We start from the raw sequence: 27,311 nt of genomic DNA, 5'->3' as shown, positions 1-27,311 counted from the left end.
GAGAGTAAAAAAAATGGGTTGAGAATTACGTTGTTGCTTTCTGTGTAAAAGTAAAGAGTAAATTACACGAATGGTCCCTATGGTTTGGGGTAATTTGCGAGTTTAATCCATAACTTATTTTTTTAATTTGGAAGGTCCCTACTATTTGTTTTTGTTACACGTTTGGTCCCTATTTTTTGTTTTTGTTACGCATTTGGTCTCTGTCTTAACTAAAAAGACTATTATTTAAATAGGGAAAAATAGTGGGTTATATAAGGTAAGGTGAGGAGGTGTGATTGGAAGTATGTTTATTTAAATAAATTAAAAAAATCAATGACAAAAATAGTCTTTTTAAGTAATACAGGGACCAAGCGCGTAACAAAAGCAAACAGTAGGGATCTTCCTAGTTAAAAAATAAGTTAGGGACCAAACGTGCAAATTACCCTAAACCATAGGGACCATTCGTGTAATTTACTCAAAAATAAATCCATCCAGGTCTACCCAAATTGTTTTCTCCCGTATACACAATTCGTATTTTATCTTTTTGAAAATAAATTTTCATTTATAAAGTTAGGGTTCTTCCCATTTTTTTAACAACAAACATGTTACATATAAGGAAAATCGCGGTTCCCTATTTCTTTAATGGGCTAAATGGGCTAAATATAAGAAATAACAAAATGTATTTCAACATTGTTTTTTATTTGCATCCAAGGGTATTAGAACATCGTAAATGTTATTTCTTATCTACTTTATTGTTTTCTCTTTAATTAGTTTAATTGTCAAATTAATTGCAGGTGGCTTGTAGCGGCACTCGTAAACTTTTACATAAATTTTGCGTTTATAGGGGTAAGAAATATCATTTATAAAGTTTACAGTGTGGACCTTGAAAATTAACCATTGCAATATGAGTTAAAGAATCACATACTTACACCATGTACATGTAATTTAAAGCTCCATTTGAAAGTAGCTTATCAATTAAAAGCTACCTTACGTACGATAAGTTACTAACTTATTTCTATGGTTTCACCAAACACTACCAATACGCTACCTTGTATTCTTAGGCTTGGATTGTCTACAAGGAATCAAGTTTGATCAAGGCAATTGTTTTAATATCGATAGAAATTATTGTCGGAAGGTAATCTTTTCTTTTTATTAAGTAGCAGTGTAACATGTTAGAAGTCGTTTCAATTCACTTGAAAACAGTGGAATTTGCTTTGCGTTACTTTCTTGGCATAGCATACTCCATATTTTGTATATCCTCCAAAAATGTAAGGAAGATATTGTTAGTCTCATTGAAAATTTTCCAATTTCATTCCTTGTACAGTCTTGTTACATGTGGTTACATCGCTTTGCGGTTCTTCAAGTTGTCACATGAAGAATCTTCAAAGGATCCATTATATTTTTTGTTAGTGAGACATCAAAAAAGGTAAGAATCTTTCAACTTCATTTGTATAATGAAAACTAAATTTTTTCTTTCAATCATCCTTTACTTGTTATATCTTCTTGTTATAAATATGATGATATGTAGTTGAGTTTGAAATCACATTAAACAATTTCTTAAACTTTATATTTTGGCTTAGGGATGCCTTAGAACACATGAGGAGACCTTTTGTTGTAACTGCAAGAGTAATCATTTCTTCATTAGGCTTCTTGATGCTTGGAACTTTTATTTATACATTTGTTGTTTATGGATCTCCAATCCATGTCTCAACGTAAATTTTCTTCTCTTTTTATTTCTTTAAAAGTAATACTTTAATTCATGGAATGTAAAGTTGATAATAGTAAATGCTTGAAGGTGTATGATAGCAGTAGTGATTGACTTCTATTTCCATGTTGTGGCTTTATCAGTAGGTCTCCATCTCAATTCATGATACACAAAATTTTGTTGATAAACTTTTAACAATTTTTTTGCTATTTTAAACGACTATATGTTTCAATAAGTAGTTTCATCTTGGATATAGTTTAATAGTGTCACTTTGGAAATATAAATACGTTGCAGTTTTCAACGTTAATGAATAACAAATATATTTGATTTGCTTCTTTTCAGGTGTGGGTGGCATATAAGGAATCAAGTTGGATAAGTGCTTTCTTTTGGATACTTTCACTTGTATGTTGTGGGAGGTAATTAAGCATTTATACCAACTATTCACCTTGTTTTTGTCACTTAACATATAACTTACTCTCTTCAAATGATATGTTCACATGTTAATACTATTTATTTTCCATCACTTTTGAATTGAAGATTCATCAATGATGTGTATACAACTTATTATTGCATATAAACACATATCTAGATTCATCTACTCTTATAATAACAATACATATTCTGATTTACTTATGTCAAATTTTAACTCTTTAACAGCATTGCTACATGTGTATACATAGTGAAGCAGTTGTTCTACCTCTCCCCTCAGCAGCCTATTTCCCTTGTACTTGTCAACAATAGTAACAGGTAAGTTGCTGCCTATGGATGTACGTAGTATACCCATATTGGATAGGGATAATGACTTAGAAGACCATTGAAGTTTCAAATTTGTTCAAAAAACACCATTCAAGTATTACATGTTCAAAAAACATCATCAAACTAAGATATATGTACAAAATAACACCAACGAAGTACATATTCTGTTCAAAAAACACCATCTTTATGGTTTGGGGTAACTTACATGTTTAGCCCCTAACTTTTTTTTCTTACTCGGACAATCCCTAGCATTTATATTTTTTTTCCTTCGGACCATGATCGAGTTAAAAGACTAATATACCCTTCTTGGTTTCATTTAACATTTATTTTTATTACTTGTTAATTATTTATACAATTGATATATTTATAATAAATAATAACATAAATTGTATAAATAATTAATATATAATAAAAATAATTTTAAATGAAAGTAGTAAGGGTATATTAGTCTTTTAATTCGACCAGGGTTCGAAGTCGAAGCAAATTTAAACTAAAGGGAATTGATATATTTATAAAAAATAATAACATAAATTGTATAAATAGTTAATATATAATAAAAATAATGTTAAATGAAAGTAATAAGGGTATATTAGTCTTTTAATTTGATCAGGGTCCGAAGTCGAAGCAAATTTAAACTAAAGGGACCGTCCGAGTTAAAAAAAAAAAGTTAAGGACTAAATATGTAAGTTACCCCAAACCATAGAGATGGTGTTTTTTTGAACAGAACGTCGTTGGTGTTTTTTGAACATATGTCTTAGTTTGATGATATTTTTTGAACATTTAATACTTGAATGGTTTTTTTCAAACGAATTTAAACTTGGATGGTCTCTTAAGACATTTTCCCTATTGGATAAGCCAATCTTATTATTACATTATTTGTTATTCGTTTTTTGCTAAAATCTTTTTTTTTATGTTTCTTGATATCTTTTATATTTTAATGAAACTTGCTCACAAGCGATCCACTATTGATGGCTAATACCAATGCATAAGTACATTATTGCAAGAATTTGCTTTCTTCTAAATGTATCTTTTATGGTTTCACTATTATGGGACACTTTTACACTTTTGTTACTTCAGTTTGGTCAATTTTATCCTTTGAACCATTAATGCCCCCTTCATACCCAACTAAGGAGGAAAAAAAATAAAAATAAAAAAAAAAAAAAAAAAAAAACACCTCCCTATCTTTCTTTTGACATGTTGGATGCTTTGTAGCTTAAGATTTTTTAAAACCAAGTAAAATCCACAAACCACAAACAAACTAACATCAATTTTTTTTTTTTGCCAAAATGATTAAAAAAAAATTACATAACATCAAAAATGATTTAAATTCTTCAAGGAGCAACAACCACAATCCGCCCAGCAACTTGGTCAAGGTCTCGTCTGCCATTAGACGTGATCCTTCTCCCTCCGTAACACAACCAAAAACAAAAACAATAAATTAACATATAAACAACTTAATACATAAAGAACAACTTAATAGAGAAAACCAGTATAACAAATTAACAATGTTGATTGTTAACTCACCCCTTGGGATCCAAATCAATGATTTTCATGGTTTCCAATTGATGAAGAATGTGGCGAGCAATTCCGCCACTGCTTTTGCAGAAATGTGGTGGAGCGCTTCCATTTCTCTTACGTTCGCCATAGATCCTCTGTAATGCTCCAACACCAAGACCACCTCTCAAGTATATTTTCCTAGCAATTGAAGCTACAAATTGGAATTATAAAATATGGGTTTGTTTAATTGTTTCTTCACTATGATAACTGTGTGAAAATGGAAATAGAAAGAACTTACCAGCTCTGATGTAATTCCAATCTGGATCATAGGGTGCAAGTTCCTTGAAGGTCGTAGTCTTAACTATATCAGTCCATTCAGGAAGCTCCATCTATAAAATAAGACGTTGTGAAAACAAAAAACTAACTAAAAAGGCCTAACCTTTGAATGAACGAAAATTGGCAATTAGGGGTAGAGTTCATCAAACACAAAATCAAGAGTCCTTATCAAGCTTAAAAGAGTGATTGTGCAAGCTTTCTTTGAAACTCTGAATAGAACAATCACTCTAACTAGTAAATGATGGGAATTAGACTCGGAGTTTACCGAGGAAAAGATCAATTCTTTATCAAAGAACTGAAGTAAGTTAATACGCTTTATCATGTTAGGTTCTAGATTGATGAAATTGAAAGGAATCCTGCTCCATGACTCTAAATAAACAAACCCTAAAACAAGCAATGTGATCGATGTTTTACCTTGCCAGATCGTTTGAGATGAGCGGCGTAACCCTTAACGAATTCATGAGGAGAAACATCCTTCACAGTTTTCGCCGTCGCCATTGTAGCTGCGTTGAAGAGTTTTAGTCCTACGCTAGGGGGGTGTTTGGAAAAGCTCAAAAGAACTTTTCCAAAAAGTTACAAACAAAAGTTGTTTTTTCTTGTATTAAAACTCCAAAAATTATTAGTTTGCCAATCATCTTTTTGTTTTTTTTCTTTTACAAAAAGGACTTTTGGCTGTGAAAAACTAAGCCAAACACCCCCTAGGTTTTCTTCAGTAGTTCTGATAAGTTCTATACTTCTATATTCAATACTCATGTGGATTTATTGAGCATTTAGAGTTTAGACAAGTATTGGGCCAGCCCATAAGCCATTTAGTTGGAGGTTCACAATTTTAGAGATGAAAAAAAATCTTTTGAAACTTGGGGTGACAATTTATGACACAATACGACAAAAATACATGAAACGAAACGAAATTGGGACGAAATTGAAATTTGAATTCGTACTCGTGTCGTGTTCGTGTTAACTATAAAAAACACGATGTCGTGCCGTGTCGTGTTCGTTTTCAAAATTCGACATGAAATTGACACGATTTAGCAGTTCTTTATCGTTTTTTCGTGTTTATCGTGTTTTTCGTGTTATATTTGATAAATTATTCATTAAATAAAATAGTTTTTAGTATATGTTATATTTTTCATGTCGTGTCGTGTTTGTCGTTTTTTAATTCGTTCGTTTTCTTGTTAGTTAGAAAAAACACGACATCGTGTCGTATCGTGTTCGTGTTACATAAAAATTTGTCGTGTTGTGTCGTGTCAGACAGAAACACAAAACGATAGCATGGTTTGTCACCCCTACTGAGTTGTTTTTTGAAGCCGAACCTACGTTTTGTGATTGGTTTGACACATGCACGGTCGGCCCATGTTGTGTTATGTAATGGCCAACTTGAGATAATTAGATGGGCTTCACTAATTTGGAGTTGAGATAATGAGATGGGCTTCACGAATTAGGAGATATATGTGGAAGTCCTTGAGGGACCTACATACCAATGATACAAGCTCTCCTAATGGTGGGAAATAGAAAGACACAATTGGAGAGCATCTAGGCACAAGGAGATCTCATTCAAACAACAAATCAAACCGAAGTATGTCCAAAAATGCAAGTTACGAAAAATATTTAGTCATATTGGTAATAAACGTTATACGCGATGAGAATGTCATGAGCTAAGATTGGGGAGAATGCCATAAAGCTAAGTTTGAGATGGCATACACCAAGGTTATAGATTATTCAAGAAGATTAAACACATTTCAATGGCATTCAAAGCATATTTTGAGGGTTAAAAAGTGAAAACATCTTGAAAGTCTAGGTCGTAACTACCAGTGTTTTTAAAATTATAAATGACCATAATTTAAAAATAAATAACCATCAAACTAAAACACAAGAATTTTTAAGAATTAGACCAAGCCCATATTGCCATAATCTACATGAGAATTTGATTAAGAAACGCAATAGTAAACTCGCATGTATGTTGATTCTGAAATAAAGCAAATTCCGCTAAATTTTTGCGGTTAAAATTTTCTTCTTCGAGCTATATTAATAAAACTGTCATCGACCCCACAAAACAAGGCTCAATACTTGTTCTCAAGAAACTTGTTTCTTTGTGAGTATTGATGTTTGGCTCGTTCCCTACGTAAACTTCAGACATACATATTGGAGCCATAATTTCTTCTCGGTAAAGCCTCGTTAGGGACTCTATCTATTTAAATATTTGGAGATCATATCTTTAGTTTGTGTCTAGTTTTTGTATTGTCTTTATTAGGAACCTTTAAATTGTAGGTTAATCGTTATGATTTCTATTTGATTATGTTTCCTACAACACATAAATATATCATTCCCTTAAGTTGATTGATCGATTCTGATTATTAGTGTTTTGTCACCCTTTTCCCCATTACTCTATGCGCTTAATATGAACGTCAACATAGAAAAATACAAACAAGCAACTCATAATGATCTTCGACCATGAAGAAAGAGAAGCTCGGATAAGAAAAGCCTTAATGCTGCAAAGAATACACATTAAGCATCATTAGGTTTTAATCCATTGCAAAAAATGGTCATAAGAGTCATCGGTTATTAGCATAAAAGGGAAAGAATACCTCTAATGAAATAAGGAAAAACCACAATATTGTAAAGAATGCCTATTAGGCAGCGAAGATATCTTCAGCAAATTTGGTGTTTTATAGTATTAGTATTGTTCGTTCATTACTTATCAATCAACAATAATCTTCCTAATGTAATTTTCTTGTTCCTTGGTATGTACATTTTCGGTCCATTATTTAGCAATAAACAAGTGTCTTATATAATAATAAATGTCTTACATAAATTACTATACATTGCTATATAACAAAATGTTGTATAACATTACATAAAATCGGCCAAGTAGCAGTTTAATAATACTATAATTGAAAATATACATTGGTACAATCTATAGAAACGAGGGAAAGTGAGGATACGGGCCTCTCCACATCTAACTAACTACTATACAAATTTTAAAAAATGATACGACATTGATACTATCGGGACCTTCATCATCTTATATTAAACACCCATAATGCCTTCCAGATGATTGTTACAACGGTATTACTGTAGATGATCCCATTCAAGAATGTGTGTTTTGGTTATCGGGTTATCTTCATTATAGGGAGAGTATGTGTATCGTGTTGTTGAACACTTTCATATCCCTCAATATGTTATTCTAGTTCTTTTTGGAATCATTTTAAGTTGTTGTCTAAAGAATATATATTTATATCGGGGAAGTGTGATTATCGGCTTATTAAAACTCCATATCTCTCAAAGATGTTATCCTTGCTTTTTTTGGGAGCTTTTCAAATTGGTTGTTTACTTTCTTAATATATATATATATATATATATATATATATATATATATATATATATATATATATATATATATATATGTTGTTGAGAAATCACACATAGAATATGAGTTTGTCATAATCTTCTATCAATCATGTGTGTGTAAATAGACTCAAATGACCTCACAAGTTGATAGTCACATTCATTAAACCAACTCCAATGGAACATTAAAAAACACCATTTTAGTGTTAGTTTTTCTTTTTATCACTCCAATCAACCTCTAAAATACATCATTTTAGTGTGTGGGATACACTCAAACACCAAATATGAAGGAGAAAATGTTTGGCCTCTAAAATACACCATTTTAGTGTGTGGTTGGATTGGTTACAACATTTTAGTGTTTAAAACTCACCATTTTAATATTTTACCATTGGAGTTGGCCTTAGAAGCCTATCTATATATTTTACATAAAGTATTGTCGTAAAAATAACATTATCACAACCTATAGAATATCACGTTAAGCAGGCGAGACAAATTTGATTTGGTTGGCGAGCCTCATAATATCGCACTCACTTTGTGGTTTTCTTTTGTACCCTACTATTTTTATATCTTAGATAAGTTGTTGTTTGTTTCTAATAGGGTGAAGAACATTACGATGAATCTCAAGTGTCCAATTAATCCATATTGGTGCAAGAAAAGGAGAACAAGCAACTTATAAAGATTAACTTGTTTTTGTCAACATACAATATATCAACTATGAATTGCAAGATGCTAGTAACAAATAACATGGCAACACCAAACCAAAACATATATAAACATTTCATGCATTTTAAGTGAGTGGAACAAGACTATTAACTATTAAGGCATCTACCATGGTCATGTATATAAAAATCAGGAGTATTCAATTCCATACTCTTCACATAATCCTACAAAATCATTCCTCATTGGAGTGTATTAATTCAAGCATCAGGATTAGAGCTTAAGTAGTTAAGTGATTGATTACATGTACTCATGTTCCAAATCCACAAATTCTCAAAAATACCACCAAAACACAAACAGCTCAAAATTGAAAACAAGATTTCTTCAAACAAAATTTGATTTAAATTTTTTTAAGTTAAGATTCATAATAAAGCTACATAACATCAAAAATGATTTGAATTCTTCAAGGTGCAACAACCACAATCCGCCCTGCAACTTGATCAAGGTCTCTTCGGCCATTAGATGTGATCCTTCTTCCTCTGTGACACAACCAAAAAAATAAACAAACAATTTTGATCATTTGTCACAAACATTACATATCTAGAAAACATTTTATCCTATCTAGATATCACTTAATAGAAAATACAAGAACTTAGTTTTATTTAGATATGACTTAAGGGTTGTTTATTTAAAATGGCTGCATAGATAATGTCTAACTCTTTTTTGAGACTGCATTGGCCTCTGAAATAGACTAAAATTACCATTTTACCCTTACATTTCAAAATACAAATTTCACAATATTGAAGTTGGGAGAAAATAGAAAGAAATGCAAATAGGTAAAGGGTTATTAAGTAACAAGTGCTTAATCCATTAAGTCATTATGTTCAGATCAGGTGCTTAACACATTAACCTTAACAGGTCTAAAAAACAGTCCCTTAAGTAAGTAACAAGTAACAACATGTATATATGAAGCCTTTATATGATCAAGATTCAAGAGCAACAAATGGATTCTTGAAACAAGAAAATGCATTGATTAAAAGATAAAAGAAAATTGAAACTCACCCCTTGGGATCCATATCGATGATTTTCATGGTTTCCAATTGTTGAAGGATATGGCGAGCAATTCCACCACTGCTTTTGCAGAAATGTGGTGGAGCGCTTCCATTTCTCTTACGTCCACCATAGATCCTCTGCAACGCTCCAACACCAAGACCACCTCTCAAGTATATTTTCCTAGCAATTGAAGCTGCAAATTGGAATTACAAAATATGGGTTTGTTTCTTCTCTTCACTCTGATAATTGTGGGAAAATGGAAATAGAAAGAACTTACCAGCTCTGATGTAATACCAATCTGGATCATAGGGTGCAAGTTCCTTGAAGGTCGCAGTCTTCACGATATCAGTCCATTCAGGAAGCTCCATCTATGAAAATTAGAATTATCAAGATGATCAATTGTACATGAAAAGATTAGAGTAGAGAAATTAGGGGTAATGTTTCACCAAACACAGAATCAAAATTCAATTACAGTTAAAAAAACACTAAAATTAGAGCCGAAGCTCACCAAATACAAAAGTTCAGTTCATTTTTAAGCATACAAAATTCGAGATTGATGCATTTGTGGGGGAAATAAAAAGCCACTCCGTTACTCTAAATCAACAAACCCTAAAATCAGTAGTGTGGTCGATTTTACCTTGCCGGATCGTTTGAGATGAGCGGCGTAACCCTTAACGAATTCATGCGGGGAAACATCCTTCACAGTTCTCGCTGTCGCCATTGTAGCTGCGTTGAGGCGATTTAGACCTGCACGAAGAGCAATTGGCTAGGTTTTCTTCCATAGTTATATCATCAATATTTATCTGTGTCGATTTTGGGCCATCTGGACATATTGGGTATGTGGTCGTCGAACCAGCAGCTCTTTAGACAAGTATTGGGCCCATCCATAACCTTTTCTATAATATATAAGGCTTCAACTATAATTAAGGTTGAGCAAGAGAGTAGGTATCTGTATTTGGAATCATAACCGCTCAGAAATCGGTGGTTTTGGAACTGAAACCGAGGTCACTGGTTTCGATTCTTGTTCTTAAAAATTGGAACCACCGACGACCGGTTCCGATACTGGCTTTCATTTGTTAGGAACCGTTACCCATTGGGTAACAGCCATAACATTGGGTAACAGCCATAACAGGTTCCAAAATATTAAAATTTAAAAATACTTAATACTTAAATGAATTGGTCGTAACAACTTTTTGATGGCTAAGACATATGTTGGAACTATCTAATTGTATCTTGGAGGTAACATGCTAATAAATCATATTTGTATTTTTTTTCAAAAAAAATGGTCTGACGTAAATGTGAATAGATAACTATAAAACCATTTGAACATAAGTGATGATAATTTCTTTTGAAAATATTTGATTTTAAATAACATCAACATGTTGATAGTCAAAATATGAACTTTGGTTTATGATTTATATTTAAAAACTTCGGTTATCTTTTAAAATAAATTACTTTTTTGCTTCAATGGCTAATAATTATTTTGTATTAATGATACTACAAAAATGACATAATTGGGTTACCAGGTTTTCGGAGCTGGTTCCAAAAATTTAATAATTGTCTAGATCAATTTCGGTTCTGACGAAATTGGGTGGGTACTTGCCTATGCTCATCCTTAGCTATAAGCATGGAAGACTAAAGAGGCCTGGGGTTCAGGGTATGCTAATGGTTCGAGATGGGGGTCGGCTACACGGATAGAAACATTAGGTTGTACGGAATGCATAACAAAAATACGTGTAACGTGACTTGCTTGCCAAGTTATGTGTAAGGTGGCTCCAAACACTACCCCCAACCTTGATAAGTGTGACCTCTCGTGACTATGGCTACGATCCTTCAGAAGCGAGAGAGGAAAACCATATCTCTCTCTAACTCCATAGCAACTTGACGATTGAATACCATTTCCTATACCTAGTAAAAAGCAAATGACTTGATTTTTTCGGTGATGTGGCGCACCTTCACGAAAATCGTGTTGTCTTCCATTCTATATAGCCTAACCGAACATGAAGAGGTATAGTGGATGGTGTTTGTCCAATTTCCCAACCGAACATGAAGAGGTATAGTGGACGGTCTTTATTTTGTGTGTGTGTGTATGTATGTATGTATATATATATATATATATATATATATATATATATATATATGTATGTGTGTGTATGTATGTATATATATATATATATATGTATATATATATATGTATGTATGTGTGTGTGTATATATATAGAGAGAAAAAGAGAGAGAGAGAGAGGTTCAAATGTTTTTGATAATTATTGTGTACATGTGTGCACCAATGAGAATTTAGGAAATAATAAATCATTAAATAAATCATTTAAGGGTATTATAGTAATCTTGACATATTTAAATATGGTAGATAACTAATATATTTATCATCCCTTTAAATATGGGATATCAAAGTCAAACCCAAAAAACCCTACGCTTGAAAATTACAATTGTCGTCAATCCTTTCACCCATTTTACATTCAGCACAAGACTCTTATGCAGAGTAGCTAACTCGGGTACTGTTTATCAGGTTAGCTTCTACAATCGGGGTTACTTTAATCTTCCTTCTATATTCTCGATTGTTCCACTTTCTACACCAAACCGATTACCTTTCATCTTCTTTGTTTTACTCTTTCTCCCTTCTACACCACCGCCTAATGCATCGTCGCTCTCCACCACAACCCTATACGGTATCGCTCTCCACCACCGCCTGCCCTGCTTAGGTCGGTTTGTGTTTCTCTCTACAATTTGACTCTGATGACTTCAAAGTTACTCTTTCGATTTTGGATGTAGGTAATTACTCGGGTCCATCACGATTTCTGTTGATTTCTGTTTGCTGACTATCACTTTCTAAGGCGTCTTCTTTGTCTTTGTTCTTCCCTTTGTCTTCTGTAATTTTATAATGATGTGTTTTGCTTTTTTTTTTGTAAGCTTTTGCTGGTGAATGGATGCTTTTGGATATATGAAAGTTTGTAGTTTATGTTGTTAATCACCGGTATGTATGTCTGGTACTCAAATGGAGTATAAAGTTGATTATGTTTTTTTTATTTAGGTTTTGAAGGGGCTGTCATTGATGTGAAAAATGAAGAAAACATGGAGAACGAGAGTATTCTAGCAGAATATTGTTATTTTCTAAGAATATTATTAATTTTTGTTGGTATTCTTTTAGAATATTTTATAACTATATTAAAATGTATGAGACTTTTAGTCTGTAAGAATATGTATGAATTTGTATTTAAGTTCGGATGTATACGAATATATCAGAATGTTTGTTAATTTTCAACATTTGGTTCAAAATTTTGTTTTTCTTCAATAATATTCTATTAGAATAAAATTTTGAAAGAGTATCATTCTAACAAAAAATATTCTGACAAAATAAAATCGGTAAAAATTGAAATTGAATTAATTAAAAAATTCAGATTTTTTTAAATTATGAGAATTAATCATCCCTAAAAATCTGAAATTTTCCTTTTATAAATGTAGTTAATTGTTCAAAATACCCTTTTGCTAAAGTGAAAACATCTTGAAGTCTAGGTCGTAACTACTAGTGTTTTTAAAATTATAAATGACCATAATTTAAAAATAAATAACCATCAAACTAAAACACAAGAATTTTTAAGAATTAGACCCAAGCCCATATTGCCATAATCTACATGAGAATTTGATTAAGAAATGCAATAGTAAACTCGCATGTATGTTGATTCTGAAGTAAAGCAAATTCCGCTAAACTTTTGCCGTTAAAATTTCTTCTTTGAACTATATTAATAAAATTGTCATCGACCCCACAAAACAAGGCTCAATACTTGTTCTCAAGAAACTTGTTTCTTCGTGAGTATTGATGTTTGGCTCGTTTCCTACGTAAACTTCAAACATGCATATTGGAGCCATAATTTCTTCTCGGTAAAGCCTCGTTAGGGACTATATATGTTTAAATATTTGGAGATCATATCTTTAGGTTTGTGTCTAGTTTTTGTATTGTCTTTATTAGGAACCTTTAAATTGTAAGTTAATCGTTATGATCTCTATTTGATTATGTTTCCTACAACACATAAATATGTCATTCCCTTAAGTCGGTTGATCGATTCTAATTATTGGTGTTTTGTCATCCTTTTCCCCATTACTCTATGCGCTTAATATGAACATCAACGTAGAAAAATACAAACAAGCAACTCATAATGATCTCCGACCATGAAGAAAGAGAAGCTCGGATAAGAAAAGCCTTAATGGTGCAAAGAATACACATTAAGCATCATTAGGTTTTAATCCATTGCAAAAAAATGGTCATAAGAGTCGTCGGTTATTAGCATAAAAGGGAAAAGAATACCTCCAATGAAATAAGGAAAAACCACAATATTGTAAAGAATGCCAATTAGGCAGCGAAGATATCTTCAACAAATTTGGTGTTTTATAGTATTAGTATTGTTCGTTCATTATTTATCAATCAACAATAATCTTCCTAATTTAATTTCTTGTTCCTTAGAATGTACATTTTCGGTCCATTATTTAGCAATACACAAGTGTCTTATCTCCCTATACTAATAAAAGAGTAGCTATTTTGCCATGTGTCACCATATTAGATCTCTTAATTAATGTGTTGCCACTTGTCAATCTATTAGTTTTCCATTTAAAATTTATTAGACCTCCTCATTGATGTGATGCTATTTGTCAATAAATTTATTCTCTATTTTAAATTTTTAAATTTTATATTATTGTTTTCATTAATTCACAAATAAAAAATGTCTAATATATAATAAAAATTAATTTTACATATTTTTTTGAATTAACGATTATAATTTTACATAACTAATAAAAATATCTCTTAATTAGTAATTTATTTAAAATAAATGATTAATAGTTTTGATTTTTTTACTATAAAAGTCTAATTAATTTTATAACCGTGGTTCCCACGAGTTATAAACTACTATAATAATAAACGTCTTACATAAATTACTATACATTGCTATATAACAAGTTGTTGTATAACATTACATAAAATCAACCAACTAGCAGTTTAATAATACTATAATCGAAAATATACATTGTTACGATCTGTAGAAACAATGGAAAGTGAGGATACGGGTCTATTCACATCTAACTAACTACTATATAAATTTTTAAAAAATGATAAGATTGATACTATCGGGACCTTCATCATCTTATACTGAACAACCATAATGCCTAAAATACTTACTAAGATACCACACTCTTACAATTGTATTATTGTAGACGATCCCATTCAAGAATGTGTGTTTTGGTTATCAGGTTATCTTCATTATAGGGAGAGTATGTGTATCGTGTTATTTAACACTTTCATATCCCTCAATATGTTATTCTAGCTCTTTTTAGAATCGTTTTAAGTTGTTGTCTCAAGAATATATATTCATATCGGGGAAGTGTGATTATCGGCTTATTAAAACTTCATATCTCTTAACATACTATCCTTGTTTTTTTGGGAGCTTTTTAAATTGTTTGTTTACTTTGTTAATATATGTAGTGGAGTTAGTGATATATTTGTTGTTGAGAAATCACACATAGAATATGAGTTTGTCATAATCATCTATCAATCATGTCTATAAATAGACTCAAATGATCTCACAAGTTGGTAGTCACATTCATTAGAAGCCTATCTATAGATTTTACATTAAGTGTTGCCTCATAATATGGCACTCGCTTTGTGGTTGTGGTTTTCTTTTGTACCCCACTATTTATATCATAGATAACTTTTGCATGGACATATCATATATATATATATATATATATATAGAATCTTTTTTTCTTTCATCTATTTCTTTATTCTAACGCATATGTTGTCGTTAAATATCGTCAAATATCACGGTTACTCTCATTAGGGCATTGTGAGACATATTATATAGAATCTTTTTTTTTTCTTTCATCTATTTTTTTTATTCTAAGCATATGTTGTCGTTAAATATCGTCAAATATCACGGTTACTCTTATTAGGGCGTTTTGAGACATATCATATGAAATCTTTTTTTTTTCTTTCATCTATTTTTTTATTCTAAGCATATGTTGTCGTAAAATATCGTCAAATATCATGGTTACTCTCATTAGGGCGTTGTGAGACATGTTATATAGAATTTTTTTTTTCATCTATTTTTTTATTCTAAACATATGTTGTCGTTAAATTTCATCAAATATCACTGTTACTCTTATTAGGGCGTTGTGAGACATATCATATGGAATCTTTTTTTTTTCTTTCATCTATTTTTTATTGTAAACATATGTTATCGTTAAATATCGTCAAATATTACGGTTACTCTCATTAGGGCGTTGTGAGGCATATCATATAGAATCTTTTTTTTTTCTTCATCTATTTTTTTATTCTAAGCATATGTTGTCGTTAGATATCGTCAAATATCATGGTTACCCTCATTAGGGCGTTGTGAGAAGACAAACAAGCAACCTTAAAAGGATTCTAATAGGGTGAAGAACATTACGATGAATCTCAAAGTGCCCAATTAATCCCGTATTGATGCAAGAAATGGAGAACAAGCAACTTATAAAGATTACCCTCATTAGGGCGTTGTGAGAAGACAAACAAGCAACCTTAAAAGGATTCTAATAGGGTGAAGAACATTACGATGAATCTCAAAGTGCCCAATTAATCCCGTATTGATGCAAGAAATGGAGAACAAGCAACTTATAAAGATTAACTTGTTTATAGTCAACATACAATATATCATCTATGGATTGCAAGATGCTAGTAACAAATATTACAAACTAGGTACAAAACCCGTGTATTACACAGGTTGATTAAACAAAATATTAAATACTAAAATATAAACGTTAAGTATTTTTTAAATAAAATTTAAAATAAGGAATGAAGAAACTATTAATTACATTAAATACTTTACGTATATAAATATATAAATATTATGTGACTTTTTAATTTAAAATTTGAAAAATCTATAAATTGACATGTTATATTATTTATTCTAAAAATATAATAAAATAACAAATGTCAAAAATCATGAGAGATCGACATATGTCAAAAAAAACCCTTCATTTTAAGAAGGATAATCTTCAATGACTTTGATCTTATCTCTTCTTATTGGATCATCTACACAAATAACATGGCAACACCAAACAAAAACATATATAAATATTTCATGCATTTTAAGTGAGTGGAACAAGACTATTAAGGCATCTACCATGGTACATGTATATAAAAATCAGGAGTATTCAATTCCATACTCTTCAAATAATCCTACAAAATCATTTCTCATTGGAGTGTATTAATTCAAGTATCAGGATTAGAGCTTAAGTAGTTAAGTGATTGATTACATGTACTCATGTTCCAAATCCACAAATTCTCAGAAATACCACCAAAACACAAACAACTCAAAAATGAAAACAAGATTTCTTCAAACAAAATTTGATTTAAATTTTTTTAAAGTTAAGATTCATAATAAAGCTACATAACATCAAAAATGATTTGAATTCTTCAAGGTGCAACAACCACAATCCGCCCTGCAACTTGATCAAGGTCTCTTCGGCCATTAGATGTGATCCTTCTTCCTCTGTGACACAACCAAAAAAATAAACAAACAATTTTACCATTTTACCCTTACATTTCAAAAAAACAAATTTCACAGTATTGAAGCTGGGAGGAAATAGAAAAAAATGCAAATAGGTAAAGGGTTATTAAGTAACAAGTGCTTAATCCATTAAGTCATTATGTTCAGATCAGATGCTTAACACATTAACCTTAACAGGTCTAAAAAACAGTCCCTTAAGTAAGTAACAATTAAGTAACAACATGTATATATGAAGCCTTTATATGATCAAGATTCAAGAGCAACAAATGGATTCTTGAAACAAGAAAATGCATTGATTAAAAGATAAAAGAAAATTGAAACTCACCCCTTGGGATCCATATCGATGATTTTCATGGTTTCCAATTGTTGAAGGATATGGCGAGCAATTCCACCACTGCTTTTGCAGAAATGTGGTGGAGCGCTTCCATTTCTCTTACGTCCGCCATAGATCCTCTGTAATGCTCCAACACCAAGACCACCTCTCAAGTATATTTTCCTGGCAATTGAAGCTGCAAATTGGAATTGTAAAATATGGGTTTGTTTAACTGTTTCTTCACTCTGATAATTGTGTGAAAATAGAAATAGAAAGAACTTACCAGCTCTGATGTAATACCAATCTGGATCATAGGGAGCAAGTTCCTTGAAAGTCGCAGTCTTCACGATATCAGTCCATTCTGGAAGCTCCATCTATGAAAATTAGAATTACCAAGATGATCAATTGTACATGAAAAGATTAGAGTAGAGAAATTAGGGGTAATGTTTCACCAAACACAGAATCAAAATTCAATTACAGTTAAAAAAACACTAGAATTAGAGCCGAAGTTCACCAAATACAAAAGTTCAGTTCATTTTTAAGCATACAAAATTCGAGATTGATGCATTTGTGGGGGAAATAAAAAGCCACTCCGTTACTCTAGATCAACAAACCCTAAAATCAGTAGTGTGGTCGATTTTACCTTGCCGGATCGTTTGAGATGAGCGGCGTAACCCTTAACGAATTCATGCGGGGAAACATCCTTCACAGTTCTCGCTGTCGCCATTGTAGCTGCGTTGAGGCGATTTAGACCTGCACGAAGAGCAATTGGCTAGGTTTTCTTCCATAGTTATATCATCAATATTTATGTGTGTCCATTTTGGCCCATCTTGACATATTGGGTATGTGGTCGAACCAGCAGCTCTTTAGACAAGTATTGGGCCCATCCATAAGCCGTTAAATGTTTTGATGTCCATATAAACACAAAATAGGCATGGTGTTACAGTAAATAAAATTGAAATTTTAAAAATTGTAATATTAGTGGTAGATTTGCAAAAATATTTTAAAAATAGTTATATGTTTTGGGTTAAAAAAACAAATTATATTAGTTATTTTTTAAAATAAAAATAAAAATATGATAATTTTTGGGAGAATAACTAAAGAACGTTGGTATTTGATTCAATACTATAAGTACGTTATTGTTTTGCATAAAAATATAACCCCATTTTGGTTTATTATTTTTGGCTAAAAATATAAAGGTCATCGTTTGGGTGATAAAATATCTTTTTGTTATATATATATATATATATATATATATATATATATATATATATATATATATATATATATATATATATATATATATATATATATATATATATATATATATAATCCTGAATTACTCTTATTCTTCATTTTCGTTCACTTTGATAGCTTTGGTTGGACGAATTAGACATTGGAAGCTCCTGATTTGGTTTTCACTTTCATAAACCTTTGTCAAAAGTTTTTCCTTAAATCCAAACTGATTTGCATTCCCTTTCTTCTCGCTATCTTCCTGCACCAATGAAGACATTAATAAATATATAATAAGTTATGCCTCAACATTTTTGTAAAATCATTATAAGGAAAGAACTGCCAACGGAACATAAAACTTATATTAAAATATTATGATGCAAAGGCATAACTTGTGAAATTAAAAAATATATTATTAACATATAATCAAATTTATGCCTCAATACATACAAATACACATAAATACAAACATTGATGCACATAAATAAAACTTAAATATCCATAAATACATAGATACACACAAGTATACAATATTTCAAAAAAAAATATTGAATGTAAAATGCTATAATCAGGTGGAAGTACAATGGTGTAAGAATAAAATATGAAAGCAGTGATATATTAGAAAAATAAAGAAAATTATGTTGTTATTTCTTGCCTACACTCCGTCTATAGAAAAAAAAGTAAATACAAAATTCAAGTAGGTTATTATGTTAGGGAAATAAATACAAAGCTTACCATATTTGAATTTTCTTTTGGCTTAATGATTTACATCTCAAACTGCCCGGACTCCCGCGGGGGGCAGCAGTGGGGAATCTTGGACAATGGGCGAAAGCCCGATCCAGCAATATCGCATGAGTGAAGAAGGGCAATGCCGCTTGTAAAGCTCTTTCGTCGAGTACGCGATCATGACAAGACTCGAGGAAGAAGCCCCGGCTAACTCCGTGCCAGCAGCCGCGGTAAGACGGGGGGGTAAGTGTTCTTCGGAATGACTGGGCGTAAAGGGCATGTAGGCGGTGAATCGGGTTGAAAGTGAAAGTCGCCAAAAAGTGGCGGAATGCGTCTTCTTGTAATTGGAGTTATGTTGCTGTCAATTTAGAAACATGGCTTGCCATTGAGTTGGTGGGAGCAGAGAACCTCCTCGGAGGCATAATAGATTTGTCTTTTGCATACACATTGATCAAGAAAAACTTCTCTCTGCTTAGAATTTGATTCATTAGTCACATTTCAACAATTAGAATAATGTGATATAGGTAAAATGTCTAATTTTACCTAAGCACTGATTGAAAATTTATTTTACATCTTCTATTTGAATCATTTGCATTGATCCTTCGGATCTCCTCCCTATAAATCCACATGTTAGTTTAATTACAAAAATTTGAAATCCCCAATAATGAAAACATAAAAAAATACCTCCTGATCAGATAATATGCTAATGGTGCATCCTTGGATTAAAGCACAGAAAAAATTTTGAAATCCCTTATCATGGTTATCAAGTTTTACAAAAATTCTGAGTTTTTGCCCTGATGTAAAATTTGCAAAAGCCCTTTTAAGAATTATAAAACTAAAATTGGATTAAAGAATTATGAATGATAAATCGCTTCAAAGGATACAAATGTTTAGTTATATAAGCTTATCTACTTAACCATCAATAGAAAGAAACTTAATGAGAGAATTATAGCATGATCGATGTTTTATAAGACAAACATGGAAAATTACATTGAAATAAATAAATAAGATCTTTCAAATGAAATCATTGCTCCACTCAACCTTTTGATGGAGACATGTCATATTCATAGGAATTGTTTTCCATAACCCCGTAGCCAACGTCGTCATCTACAATTCGCCACCAGCTCCTCCATTCATGTTATCATATCCGATTTTTGCTGATTTTTTGAGATTTATAAATGGTTCCTAGTAAAAAAAACTTCATTCTTCACATGATTACAGGCTAACGAAATAGAATTACAAATCTATTTAGGGCTTAAAGATCAAAGGTTTAAGAGCAAAAATTCGAAATCATTACCCTGTTCAACCGAGTTGACGTTAGAGTTCAGTTTCCTCATTCTTGTTTATCTTAATACATAAAAATTATCAATTGATTTAAAAAATACCTAAATATTGAAGCAAAACCATAAAACCTTAAAGATATTGAGTACGTACTTCAGGTGCATTTGAGGAAAAATTAGACGCACTTAATCCCCAAACAAAGCTCCTCCATTTGAAACTGAAAATAGAATAAGAATAATAGGACAAATAGATTAGAAATTGACAAGGGTACCAAAAATTGTTAACCGACTATCAAAATCAAAAACATAAACTGTGAAATCATATAAGGAATCGAAAAAAAAATAAAAATATGAATCATTTCCATAAATAATTGGGCATTGCGTGGAGAAGAAGTTAAGTCTCCCTCGTTATCATCATTATCATCAGATCATGTAGAGAGAAAGGGGATATCGGTGAAGAAAGAAGAGGTTTTGCAACTTTAATGATCAATGCCAGGTTCCGAAATATTAAAATTAAAAAATACTTAATATTTAAATGATTTGGTCATAACAACTTTGATGACTAAGACATTTGTTGAACTATCTAATTTCTTCTTGGAGGTAACATGCTAATAAATCATATTTGTAGTTTTTTTTCAAAAAAAAAATAATATGATGTGAATGTGAATGTGAATACATGATTGTAAAACAATTTGAACATAAGTGATGATATATCTTTTGAAAATATTTGATTTTAAATAATATTAACATGTTGATAGTCAAAATATGAACTTTGGTTTATGATTTATATTTAACAACTTTGATTATCTTTTAAAATGAATTACTTTTTTGCCTCAATGGATAAGAATTATTTTGTATTAATGATACTACAAAAATGACATAATTGGGTTATCCGGTTCCGGGGCTGGTTCCAAAAATTTAATAATTGCCTAGACCGGTTTCGGTTCCGACGAAATGGGGTGGGTATCTACCTATGCTCATCCTTAGCTATAAGCATGGAAGACTAAAGAGGCCTGGTGGTTCAGGGTATGCTAGTGGTTCGAGATGGGGACTAGTTACAGGGATAGAAACATTAGGTTGTACGGAATGCATAACAAAAGACGTGTAACGTGACTTGCTTGCCAAGTCATGTGTAAGTTGGCTCCAAACACCACCCCCAATCTTGATAAGTGTGACCTCTCGTGACTATGGCTACGATCCTTCAAAAGTGAGAGAGGAAAACCTTTTCTTTCTTTCTTTCTTTCTTTCTTTCTCTCTCTCTCTCTCACACACACACACAAGCAACTTGACCATTGAATACCATTTCCTATACCTAGTAAGAAGCAAGTGACTTGATTTTTTGGGTGATGTGGCGCACCTTCGCGGGAATCGTGTTGTCTTCCATTCTATATAGCCTAACCGAACATAAAGAGGTATAGTGGACGGTATCTGTCCAATTCCCCAACCAGTTCCCCACCCGAACATGAAGAGGTATAATGGACGGTCTCTATTTTGTGTGTGTGTATATATATTCCATCATTATATTCATTAATAATATTAGTTGCATGCTCCACAACGAAACTGTAACATCCGAAAAATCATAGTAATTTAAAGTTTTCGAAAACAACACATTTTAAGCATAAAGTGTTTACAAAACCAATGTTTCTAAAGTATAATCATAATCAGAGTTTTCCCAAGATCCAATATCATAAAAATAGGAAAATGTGCACGACTAAGCATTCGCTTTCCTGCGATCATCTAAAGTATCTGAAGCAATAAACTAAAATTGTAAGCCAAAGCTTAGTGAGTTCCCCCAGAGTACCACCACACAACATAACATATATAACATTTCATGTTGGGTCCAGTCAGTCATCAGACTTGAGTACCCCTGGCCCAATCAGTCATCGGACTGGAATGCCAATATACAACGAGTCCACTCAGTCATCGGACTAGAATACCCTCGGGTCCACTCAGTCATCGGACCGGAATACCCCTTGGTATATTGGCTCACACACAAAGAAGTAAAGCCTCAAGCCCAAAACCATAACATGTCGACATATATATATATATATATATATATATATATATATATATATATATATATATATATAATAGATAGCATATCACTACTGCATAGCAATATCCTATATATCAGGACTTAATTCTAACATTTCAATCCAACATAGCAACATCCTCAACCAGGATACATAATCTAATGGGTCGGTATTGGTGCCTTCGATTTACAAGTATAGTGAGAAAACTCACATCTCAGTCTGAAAAATATCTCTGAACAAAACACAACTCCGAATGTCAGCTCAACCGGTCACATATTCATCAAATAATGACCAATCTCAAATATCACTCAAAATACCCAAAATACCCTTAGGTCAAACTTGGTCAACATCCAAAAAGTCAAACTTGGTCAACACAACTGAGTACGTTGGGCGTACTCAGCCTGTACGTGGGGCATACTCAGCCCTTGACCAAAAACATGAAGTTGGGCTAGTACGCTTAGTGTATCAATCCCTACGCCCAACTTACGTAGTCCTTCTTTAATCCTTCTAATAAGAGCTTACTCCTTTTAAGCTCTTTCGTATAATTCTTAGATTTGACCCCAAACTAATGTCCTTCACCATAAAGTTTCCAACTTTATGGTGTTACATGGCTAGCAAGTGCCCAAAAGCTAAAATCCTAACTTCTTTACCCATTAACACACCTCAACACTTGCATGGAGTGAAAAAAAGGTCCAATATCACATTTTTATCACTCAAACTACCCTAAAGCGTCCAAAATGACAACTCATTTTGTCTAGGGTAGCTAATACCCAAAAGGACCAAGAATATGGGGCTAATTAACATTAACAAGATCTAGAGGTATGATCATCAAGTTCAGAACTTTATACCTCAAAATGAAGCTTGGAGGTGAGGTGTTTCTGGATGTAATTGGTCTTGATCTTCCAAGCTGGTTCTTCACTCTCCGTTTTGCTTCAAAGACACCAAAACACACACTTTCAAGCTCAAAGGAACACACACAAGATATTAGGGTTGCAATGGACAAAATGAGGATTGGAGGTTGGAGAGGGAATGATTCTTAGTGAATTAATCATGCTTATATATGGTCCAAACCCTAAAAATTAGGGTTTGAGGTTCTGGCACGTACAGCCAATGTACGTGTGTTCCGCCTAATAATTACAAAAATGCCACTATGGGCCACTTTGAAACACTTTCCATATACAAAAGGGCTAAAATACAAATAATCTTCATACTTAGGGTTGAAATTAGTAATACCTCAACATCGACATGTTACAATTCTCCCCCACTTGAACTAGACTTCGTCCTCGAAGTTCGCTGCTACAAACAACTCAGGGTAATGCTCCCTCATCTCCGACTCGAGTTCCCACATCCATTCGGAACCCTTCCGATGTTGCCACTGAACATTGACCAAAGACACCACCTTGTTGCGCAAGTTCTTCGTCTTCCAATCCAATATCGCCACTAGTCTCGTGACATAATTCAAGCGATCATTAACCTTAACATCCTCCAAAGGGACAACCGCCGAGTCATCATCCACACACTTCCAAAGCTGCGAAACAAGGAAGGTGCTGTGGATCTGAGTGAGCTCCCCAAGCAAATCCAGTTTGTATGCCACCCTTCCAACCCTGGAAATTACCAAAAATGGCCTAATATATCGATGCTCCAACTTGCCCCTCTTTCGGAAGCGTATTACACCCTTCCAGGGTGATACCTTCAACAAAACCATGTTGCCAACCTGGAACTCCAACTCGGATCAACGTTTGTCGGCATAGCTTTTCTACCGACTCTGAGTTGTTTGGAGTCTATGCCTAATTTGTTGAATGAGCTCTGATGTCTAAAACTTTAATGCAAGTAATGTGTTTAAGGAGTGTACCTTAAATTTGAGACTTTATTACCATGGAATTGTTTTTAGTAACATAGTTCCAATAGAACATTCTATAATATTGTTGGCTAAGTCTCTGTAACTTTGAAGCCTCGACATTACAGAAGATAATTGCATTAAGGTTGAACTCTAACGCGTTCTAGTAGTGACAAGAATTTGTAATTGTGAAATAAGCATCATTGGAATAGTGTTCAGTCGACCTGTTCACAAAGGAATGACCATAGAGAGACGTAATATGCATGTTTATAACATGGCATGACTGATGTTTGATTCAAGTGTTTAGTTGATTACTCGAAACATTATACAATGAATAAAGTCTTAATTAATATAGTGATTAAATAATAAGGGTTTTATTTATATTCAATAGTTTGAGATCATAGTTAATTAGGTTATTATTATGTTTCACTTTACATGTTTTACTTCTAGAATATTTTGTGTAACGCCCGTAGATCTGGGCTAGTCATTTTAGAGACGATAAGCATAAAAAATGACTTTTTGATGGAAGATTATTTAGAAGGATTAATCTTAAAAAAGTTGTAGTATATGTCACAAGCTTTCCGTGCATATAAAGTACGCCAAAATCCGAGTTATAACGAAGAAGTTATGACCTGTCGAAGTTTCGCGACAGAACCGGCACGACCCAGCGCGACGTAAATAGTGAATTTAAGGTAGATAGATATATATCCTTAGTGATCTAAATGAGAATTGAAGATCTCATCGATATTAGTGCAACGACGGAAAGACGAACGAAACGGAGTTCAGATGAAGGAGTTATGAATTTCGAACGGAGTTTTCTTGTCCCGGCCTACTAAAGATAATATATAAGTAATATATTTATAATATATTAAAAATAAAGTCAAAATTAGCCAATGGATTCTAAACGAGAGTTGTAGAGCATAATCTCACCTTCGCGTCAATATAAAGAACGTCGAAAACGGAGTTCGTATGCGAAAGTTATGAATTTCTGAAGTTCGGGGCGCGAAACCCCAAAACTGTCAGAGACCACGATGTGGCAAGTCCTCTGACACCTCCGGGAGTCCCCCAGATGCAACTTGCGATGACGCATGCAGTGAAGACCAAGCCCACGACGTGGAAAAATGTTGTCACGACGTGGCAAGGGTCAATTTTGCCCTATAAATAGATTTTAAGGGCCAGCCGTTTAGGGTTGCTAGTTTCTCTTCTCTCTCTCCCGTTTTACCTCGATTTGCGTGCAATATATATATATCCCGAAGGCCCGGTATCAACCCCGAGACCCGAAGCAAGTCCTGAAGCACCGAAGATCCCGAGAAGAAAAGAGTTTCCGAGCTGAAGCTCTACCCGCGAGAAGTCCGGTGTGTGAAGTGATCATAGTTTCACCGAAAGGATACTATTTCTACAAGCCGTAGTGCTGCCCGATCATCTTCTGATCAAGTGAGTGTGTGGTCACTTTCTTCTAACACATAAATATTAAGTATTTGTTATGAAATACGTGCTATGTGTATAATATATTGTTGTTTATTTGAGATGACTGTGGAATGGAGAATTATATAAGTTTTAATGAGTTAAACTATATATGTATTTTGTATCTAAAAATATGTTGGGTAGAACATGAGTAGATGAGGTTGTTGGTAGGTGATAAAATGTGGGTTGGACCATGAGATAAAAGGATAAAGAGATAAACTAGTTTTAGATCCAAGGGTATGGATCAGAGCAGGAGGTTAGTTTTAGATCCAAGGGTATGGATCAGATCAAGAGGTTAGTTTTAGGTCCAGGAATATGGATTAGGTAATGAGGAAAATTTAAGATCCGGGAGTACGGATTATGTATTTTAGAACTACATATTCATTCGATGAGGTATCATGTGTATAGTCCCTTTTAGGAATCGTGATTTTAAATACGAGTATTGATTATAATATGAAATATACATATGTATGTGAAGTATTTGTCATTGTCCGAAATACGTGTTAGATATATTTGATAATATACAACGTGCGAATCAGATATGGTTCAATATGTGTTAAGATGTGTATATATGATACTATTACTTAAAAACCTTGTGTTAAGTATACACTAGTTAGCGTTTCCTAAATGAAGATAGTATCAAAAATTGATTATAAACATTGTAGGTTTGCCTGGTGATGGGTTAAGACTTAAATGGGATGTTTAGTTCAAATAGGATTGGGATTTGGGTAGTCTCTTATTAAGAGTACGTGTGGGGTGAGATTGATGATCGGTGGAGTACGTCCTACGTAAAAAAGTACATTTTATGCACGAAGTATTTTTCAAAGCTCTGTGTCTTGGGTGCTGCTTGTGCCAGGGTACTATTATGTTCTCAGGTATGATTCTTTCGCATACCAGAGTACTATAATGTGCAAGAAGTACTATCTTGTACAAAGTCTTTCGACAATTTTGTGTGTCGGTTACGGGAGCATACAGGAATACTCTATTAGTATTTCCCCATACTTTTATTTTGAGAGAGCTTTGAAGTCAACATTTCTTTTATGAAGTGATCGACCGAGCTTCATATGTCAGCGTTTTCTTTCACGAAGTAATTAAGGGAACTTCGTAGACTACCTAATAAAGTGTGTTGGTAATAGACAACTGCTAGGTATGTCTGGTGTTATATTGCTGGGATAGGTAGAGTCTGGGGGTATAATACCTCATGATAATCAGACCACGCCTAGGCATTGTTATCTAGATAACTACCCCTGACTTAAAATGTCTTGTGGTTCTTTCTTTTACGAACGAAGGTTCGTGGTGAAACTTGTTCTATTCCCCTCATTTGATGTCTTTATTGATCCTCGTTTGCTGCTAGGGAATTTCCGAAGCAGCTTCGTCAGTTGTTATTCATATCGAATCCTTAGGCTAGATCTCGTAAGATCATTGTATAGGGTCAGTATGTGGGGATCGACGGGATGGGATATGTTGTTTTCGAAATATAATATGTGTTAATAATATCAGTGGTTTTGCAGGATCGAGATATACTTTATTGTCACGTTGTT

General features: G+C 32.9%; 4 protein-coding genes and 1 long non-coding RNA gene across 5 annotated transcripts; 1 reads left to right on the top strand and 4 right to left on the bottom strand.

The window, feature by feature from the left end:
- The first annotated feature begins 1,563 nt into the window (after positions 1 to 1,563).
- On the top strand, positions 1,564 to 3,572 carry LOC145100759 (uncharacterized). Its single transcript, XM_079037903.1, has 5 exons — positions 1,564 to 1,691; positions 1,775 to 1,826; positions 2,027 to 2,100; positions 2,342 to 2,431; positions 3,381 to 3,572. Exons 1-5 carry the CDS (start codon positions 1,576 to 1,578, stop codon positions 3,427 to 3,429), a joined length of 381 nt encoding a protein of 126 aa, XP_078894029.1. The 5' UTR covers positions 1,564 to 1,575; the 3' UTR covers positions 3,430 to 3,572.
- A 167-nt stretch (positions 3,573 to 3,739) lies between these two features.
- Positions 3,740 to 4,801, bottom strand: LOC145100758 (small ribosomal subunit protein eS19x-like). Its single transcript, XM_079037902.1, has 4 exons — positions 4,688 to 4,801; positions 4,236 to 4,326; positions 3,967 to 4,148; positions 3,740 to 3,849 (listed from the first exon to the last, which is right to left on the bottom strand). Exons 1-4 carry the CDS (start codon positions 4,769 to 4,771, stop codon positions 3,772 to 3,774), a joined length of 435 nt encoding a protein of 144 aa, XP_078894028.1. The 5' UTR covers positions 4,772 to 4,801; the 3' UTR covers positions 3,740 to 3,771.
- Positions 4,802 to 8,654: 3,853 nt separating this feature from the next.
- Positions 8,655 to 10,123, bottom strand: LOC145097680 (small ribosomal subunit protein eS19x-like). Its single transcript, XM_079035303.1, has 4 exons — positions 9,966 to 10,123; positions 9,606 to 9,696; positions 9,338 to 9,521; positions 8,655 to 8,814 (listed from the first exon to the last, which is right to left on the bottom strand). The coding sequence occupies exons 1-4, from the start codon at positions 10,047 to 10,049 to the stop codon at positions 8,739 to 8,741; spliced, it is 435 nt and encodes a 144-aa protein (XP_078891429.1). The 5' UTR covers positions 10,050 to 10,123; the 3' UTR covers positions 8,655 to 8,738.
- A 6,458-nt stretch (positions 10,124 to 16,581) lies between these two features.
- On the bottom strand, positions 16,582 to 17,999 carry LOC145097679 (small ribosomal subunit protein eS19x-like). The gene is made up of 4 exons (XM_079035302.1): positions 17,841 to 17,999; positions 17,481 to 17,571; positions 17,210 to 17,393; positions 16,582 to 16,866 (listed from the first exon to the last, which is right to left on the bottom strand). The coding sequence occupies exons 1-4, from the start codon at positions 17,922 to 17,924 to the stop codon at positions 16,791 to 16,793; spliced, it is 435 nt and encodes a 144-aa protein (XP_078891428.1). The 5' UTR covers positions 17,925 to 17,999; the 3' UTR covers positions 16,582 to 16,790.
- Positions 18,000 to 19,171: 1,172 nt separating this feature from the next.
- LOC145100757 (uncharacterized) lies at positions 19,172 to 20,881 on the bottom strand. Its single transcript, XR_013705238.1, has 5 exons — positions 20,591 to 20,881; positions 20,454 to 20,503; positions 20,198 to 20,341; positions 19,700 to 19,771; positions 19,172 to 19,624 (listed from the first exon to the last, which is right to left on the bottom strand). It is a non-coding gene; the product is annotated as an uncharacterized LOC145100757 (long non-coding RNA).
- Between the last annotated feature and the right edge of the window lie 6,430 nt (positions 20,882 to 27,311).

This window comes from Lactuca serriola, chromosome 4 (genome assembly GCF_051521515.1).
Source record: "Lactuca serriola cultivar US96UC23 chromosome 4, Lser_US96UC23_V15, whole genome shotgun sequence".
Taxonomy (NCBI): domain Eukaryota; kingdom Viridiplantae; phylum Streptophyta; class Magnoliopsida; order Asterales; family Asteraceae; genus Lactuca; species Lactuca serriola.
The sequence above is the reverse complement of the archived record's forward strand: the minus strand, read 5'-3'. Positions and strand labels throughout refer to the sequence as shown.

What these genes read in the sequence shown, in the direction of transcription:
- LOC145100759 (XM_079037903.1), top strand. Translation starts at nt 1,576, where the DNA reads ATGAGGAGACCTTTTGTTGTAACTGCAAGAGTAATCATTTCTTCATTA. An exon ending in TCACTTGTATGTTGTGGGAG is followed by an intron (nt 2,101 to 2,341) that starts GTAATTAAGCAT and finishes ACTCTTTAACAG; the next exon opens with CATTGCTACATGTGTATACA. An exon ending in CTTGTCAACAATAGTAACAG is followed by an intron (nt 2,432 to 3,380) that starts GTAAGTTGCTGC and finishes TATATTTTAATG; the next exon opens with AAACTTGCTCACAAGCGATC.
- LOC145100758 (XM_079037902.1), bottom strand. Translation starts at nt 4,771, where the DNA reads ATGGCGACGGCGAAAACTGTGAAGGATGTTTCTCCTCATGAATTCGTT. An exon ending in ATCTCAAACGATCTGGCAAG is followed by an intron (nt 4,327 to 4,687) that starts GTAAAACATCGA and finishes CTTATTTTATAG; the next exon opens with ATGGAGCTTCCTGAATGGAC. An exon ending in TCATTGATTTGGATCCCAAG is followed by an intron (nt 3,850 to 3,966) that starts GGGTGAGTTAAC and finishes TGGTTGTGTTAC; the next exon opens with GGAGGGAGAAGGATCACGTC.
- LOC145097680 (XM_079035303.1), bottom strand. Translation starts at nt 10,049, where the DNA reads ATGGCGACAGCGAGAACTGTGAAGGATGTTTCCCCGCATGAATTCGTT. An exon ending in TTGGTATTACATCAGAGCTG is followed by an intron (nt 9,522 to 9,605) that starts GTAAGTTCTTTC and finishes TCCAATTTGCAG; the next exon opens with CTTCAATTGCTAGGAAAATA. An exon ending in ATCGATATGGATCCCAAGGG is followed by an intron (nt 8,815 to 9,337) that starts GTGAGTTTCAAT and finishes GTTGTGTCACAG; the next exon opens with AGGAAGAAGGATCACATCTA.
- LOC145097679 (XM_079035302.1), bottom strand. Translation starts at nt 17,924, where the DNA reads ATGGCGACAGCGAGAACTGTGAAGGATGTTTCCCCGCATGAATTCGTT. An exon ending in TTGGTATTACATCAGAGCTG is followed by an intron (nt 17,394 to 17,480) that starts GTAAGTTCTTTC and finishes TCCAATTTGCAG; the next exon opens with CTTCAATTGCCAGGAAAATA. An exon ending in ATCGATATGGATCCCAAGGG is followed by an intron (nt 16,867 to 17,209) that starts GTGAGTTTCAAT and finishes GTTGTGTCACAG; the next exon opens with AGGAAGAAGGATCACATCTA.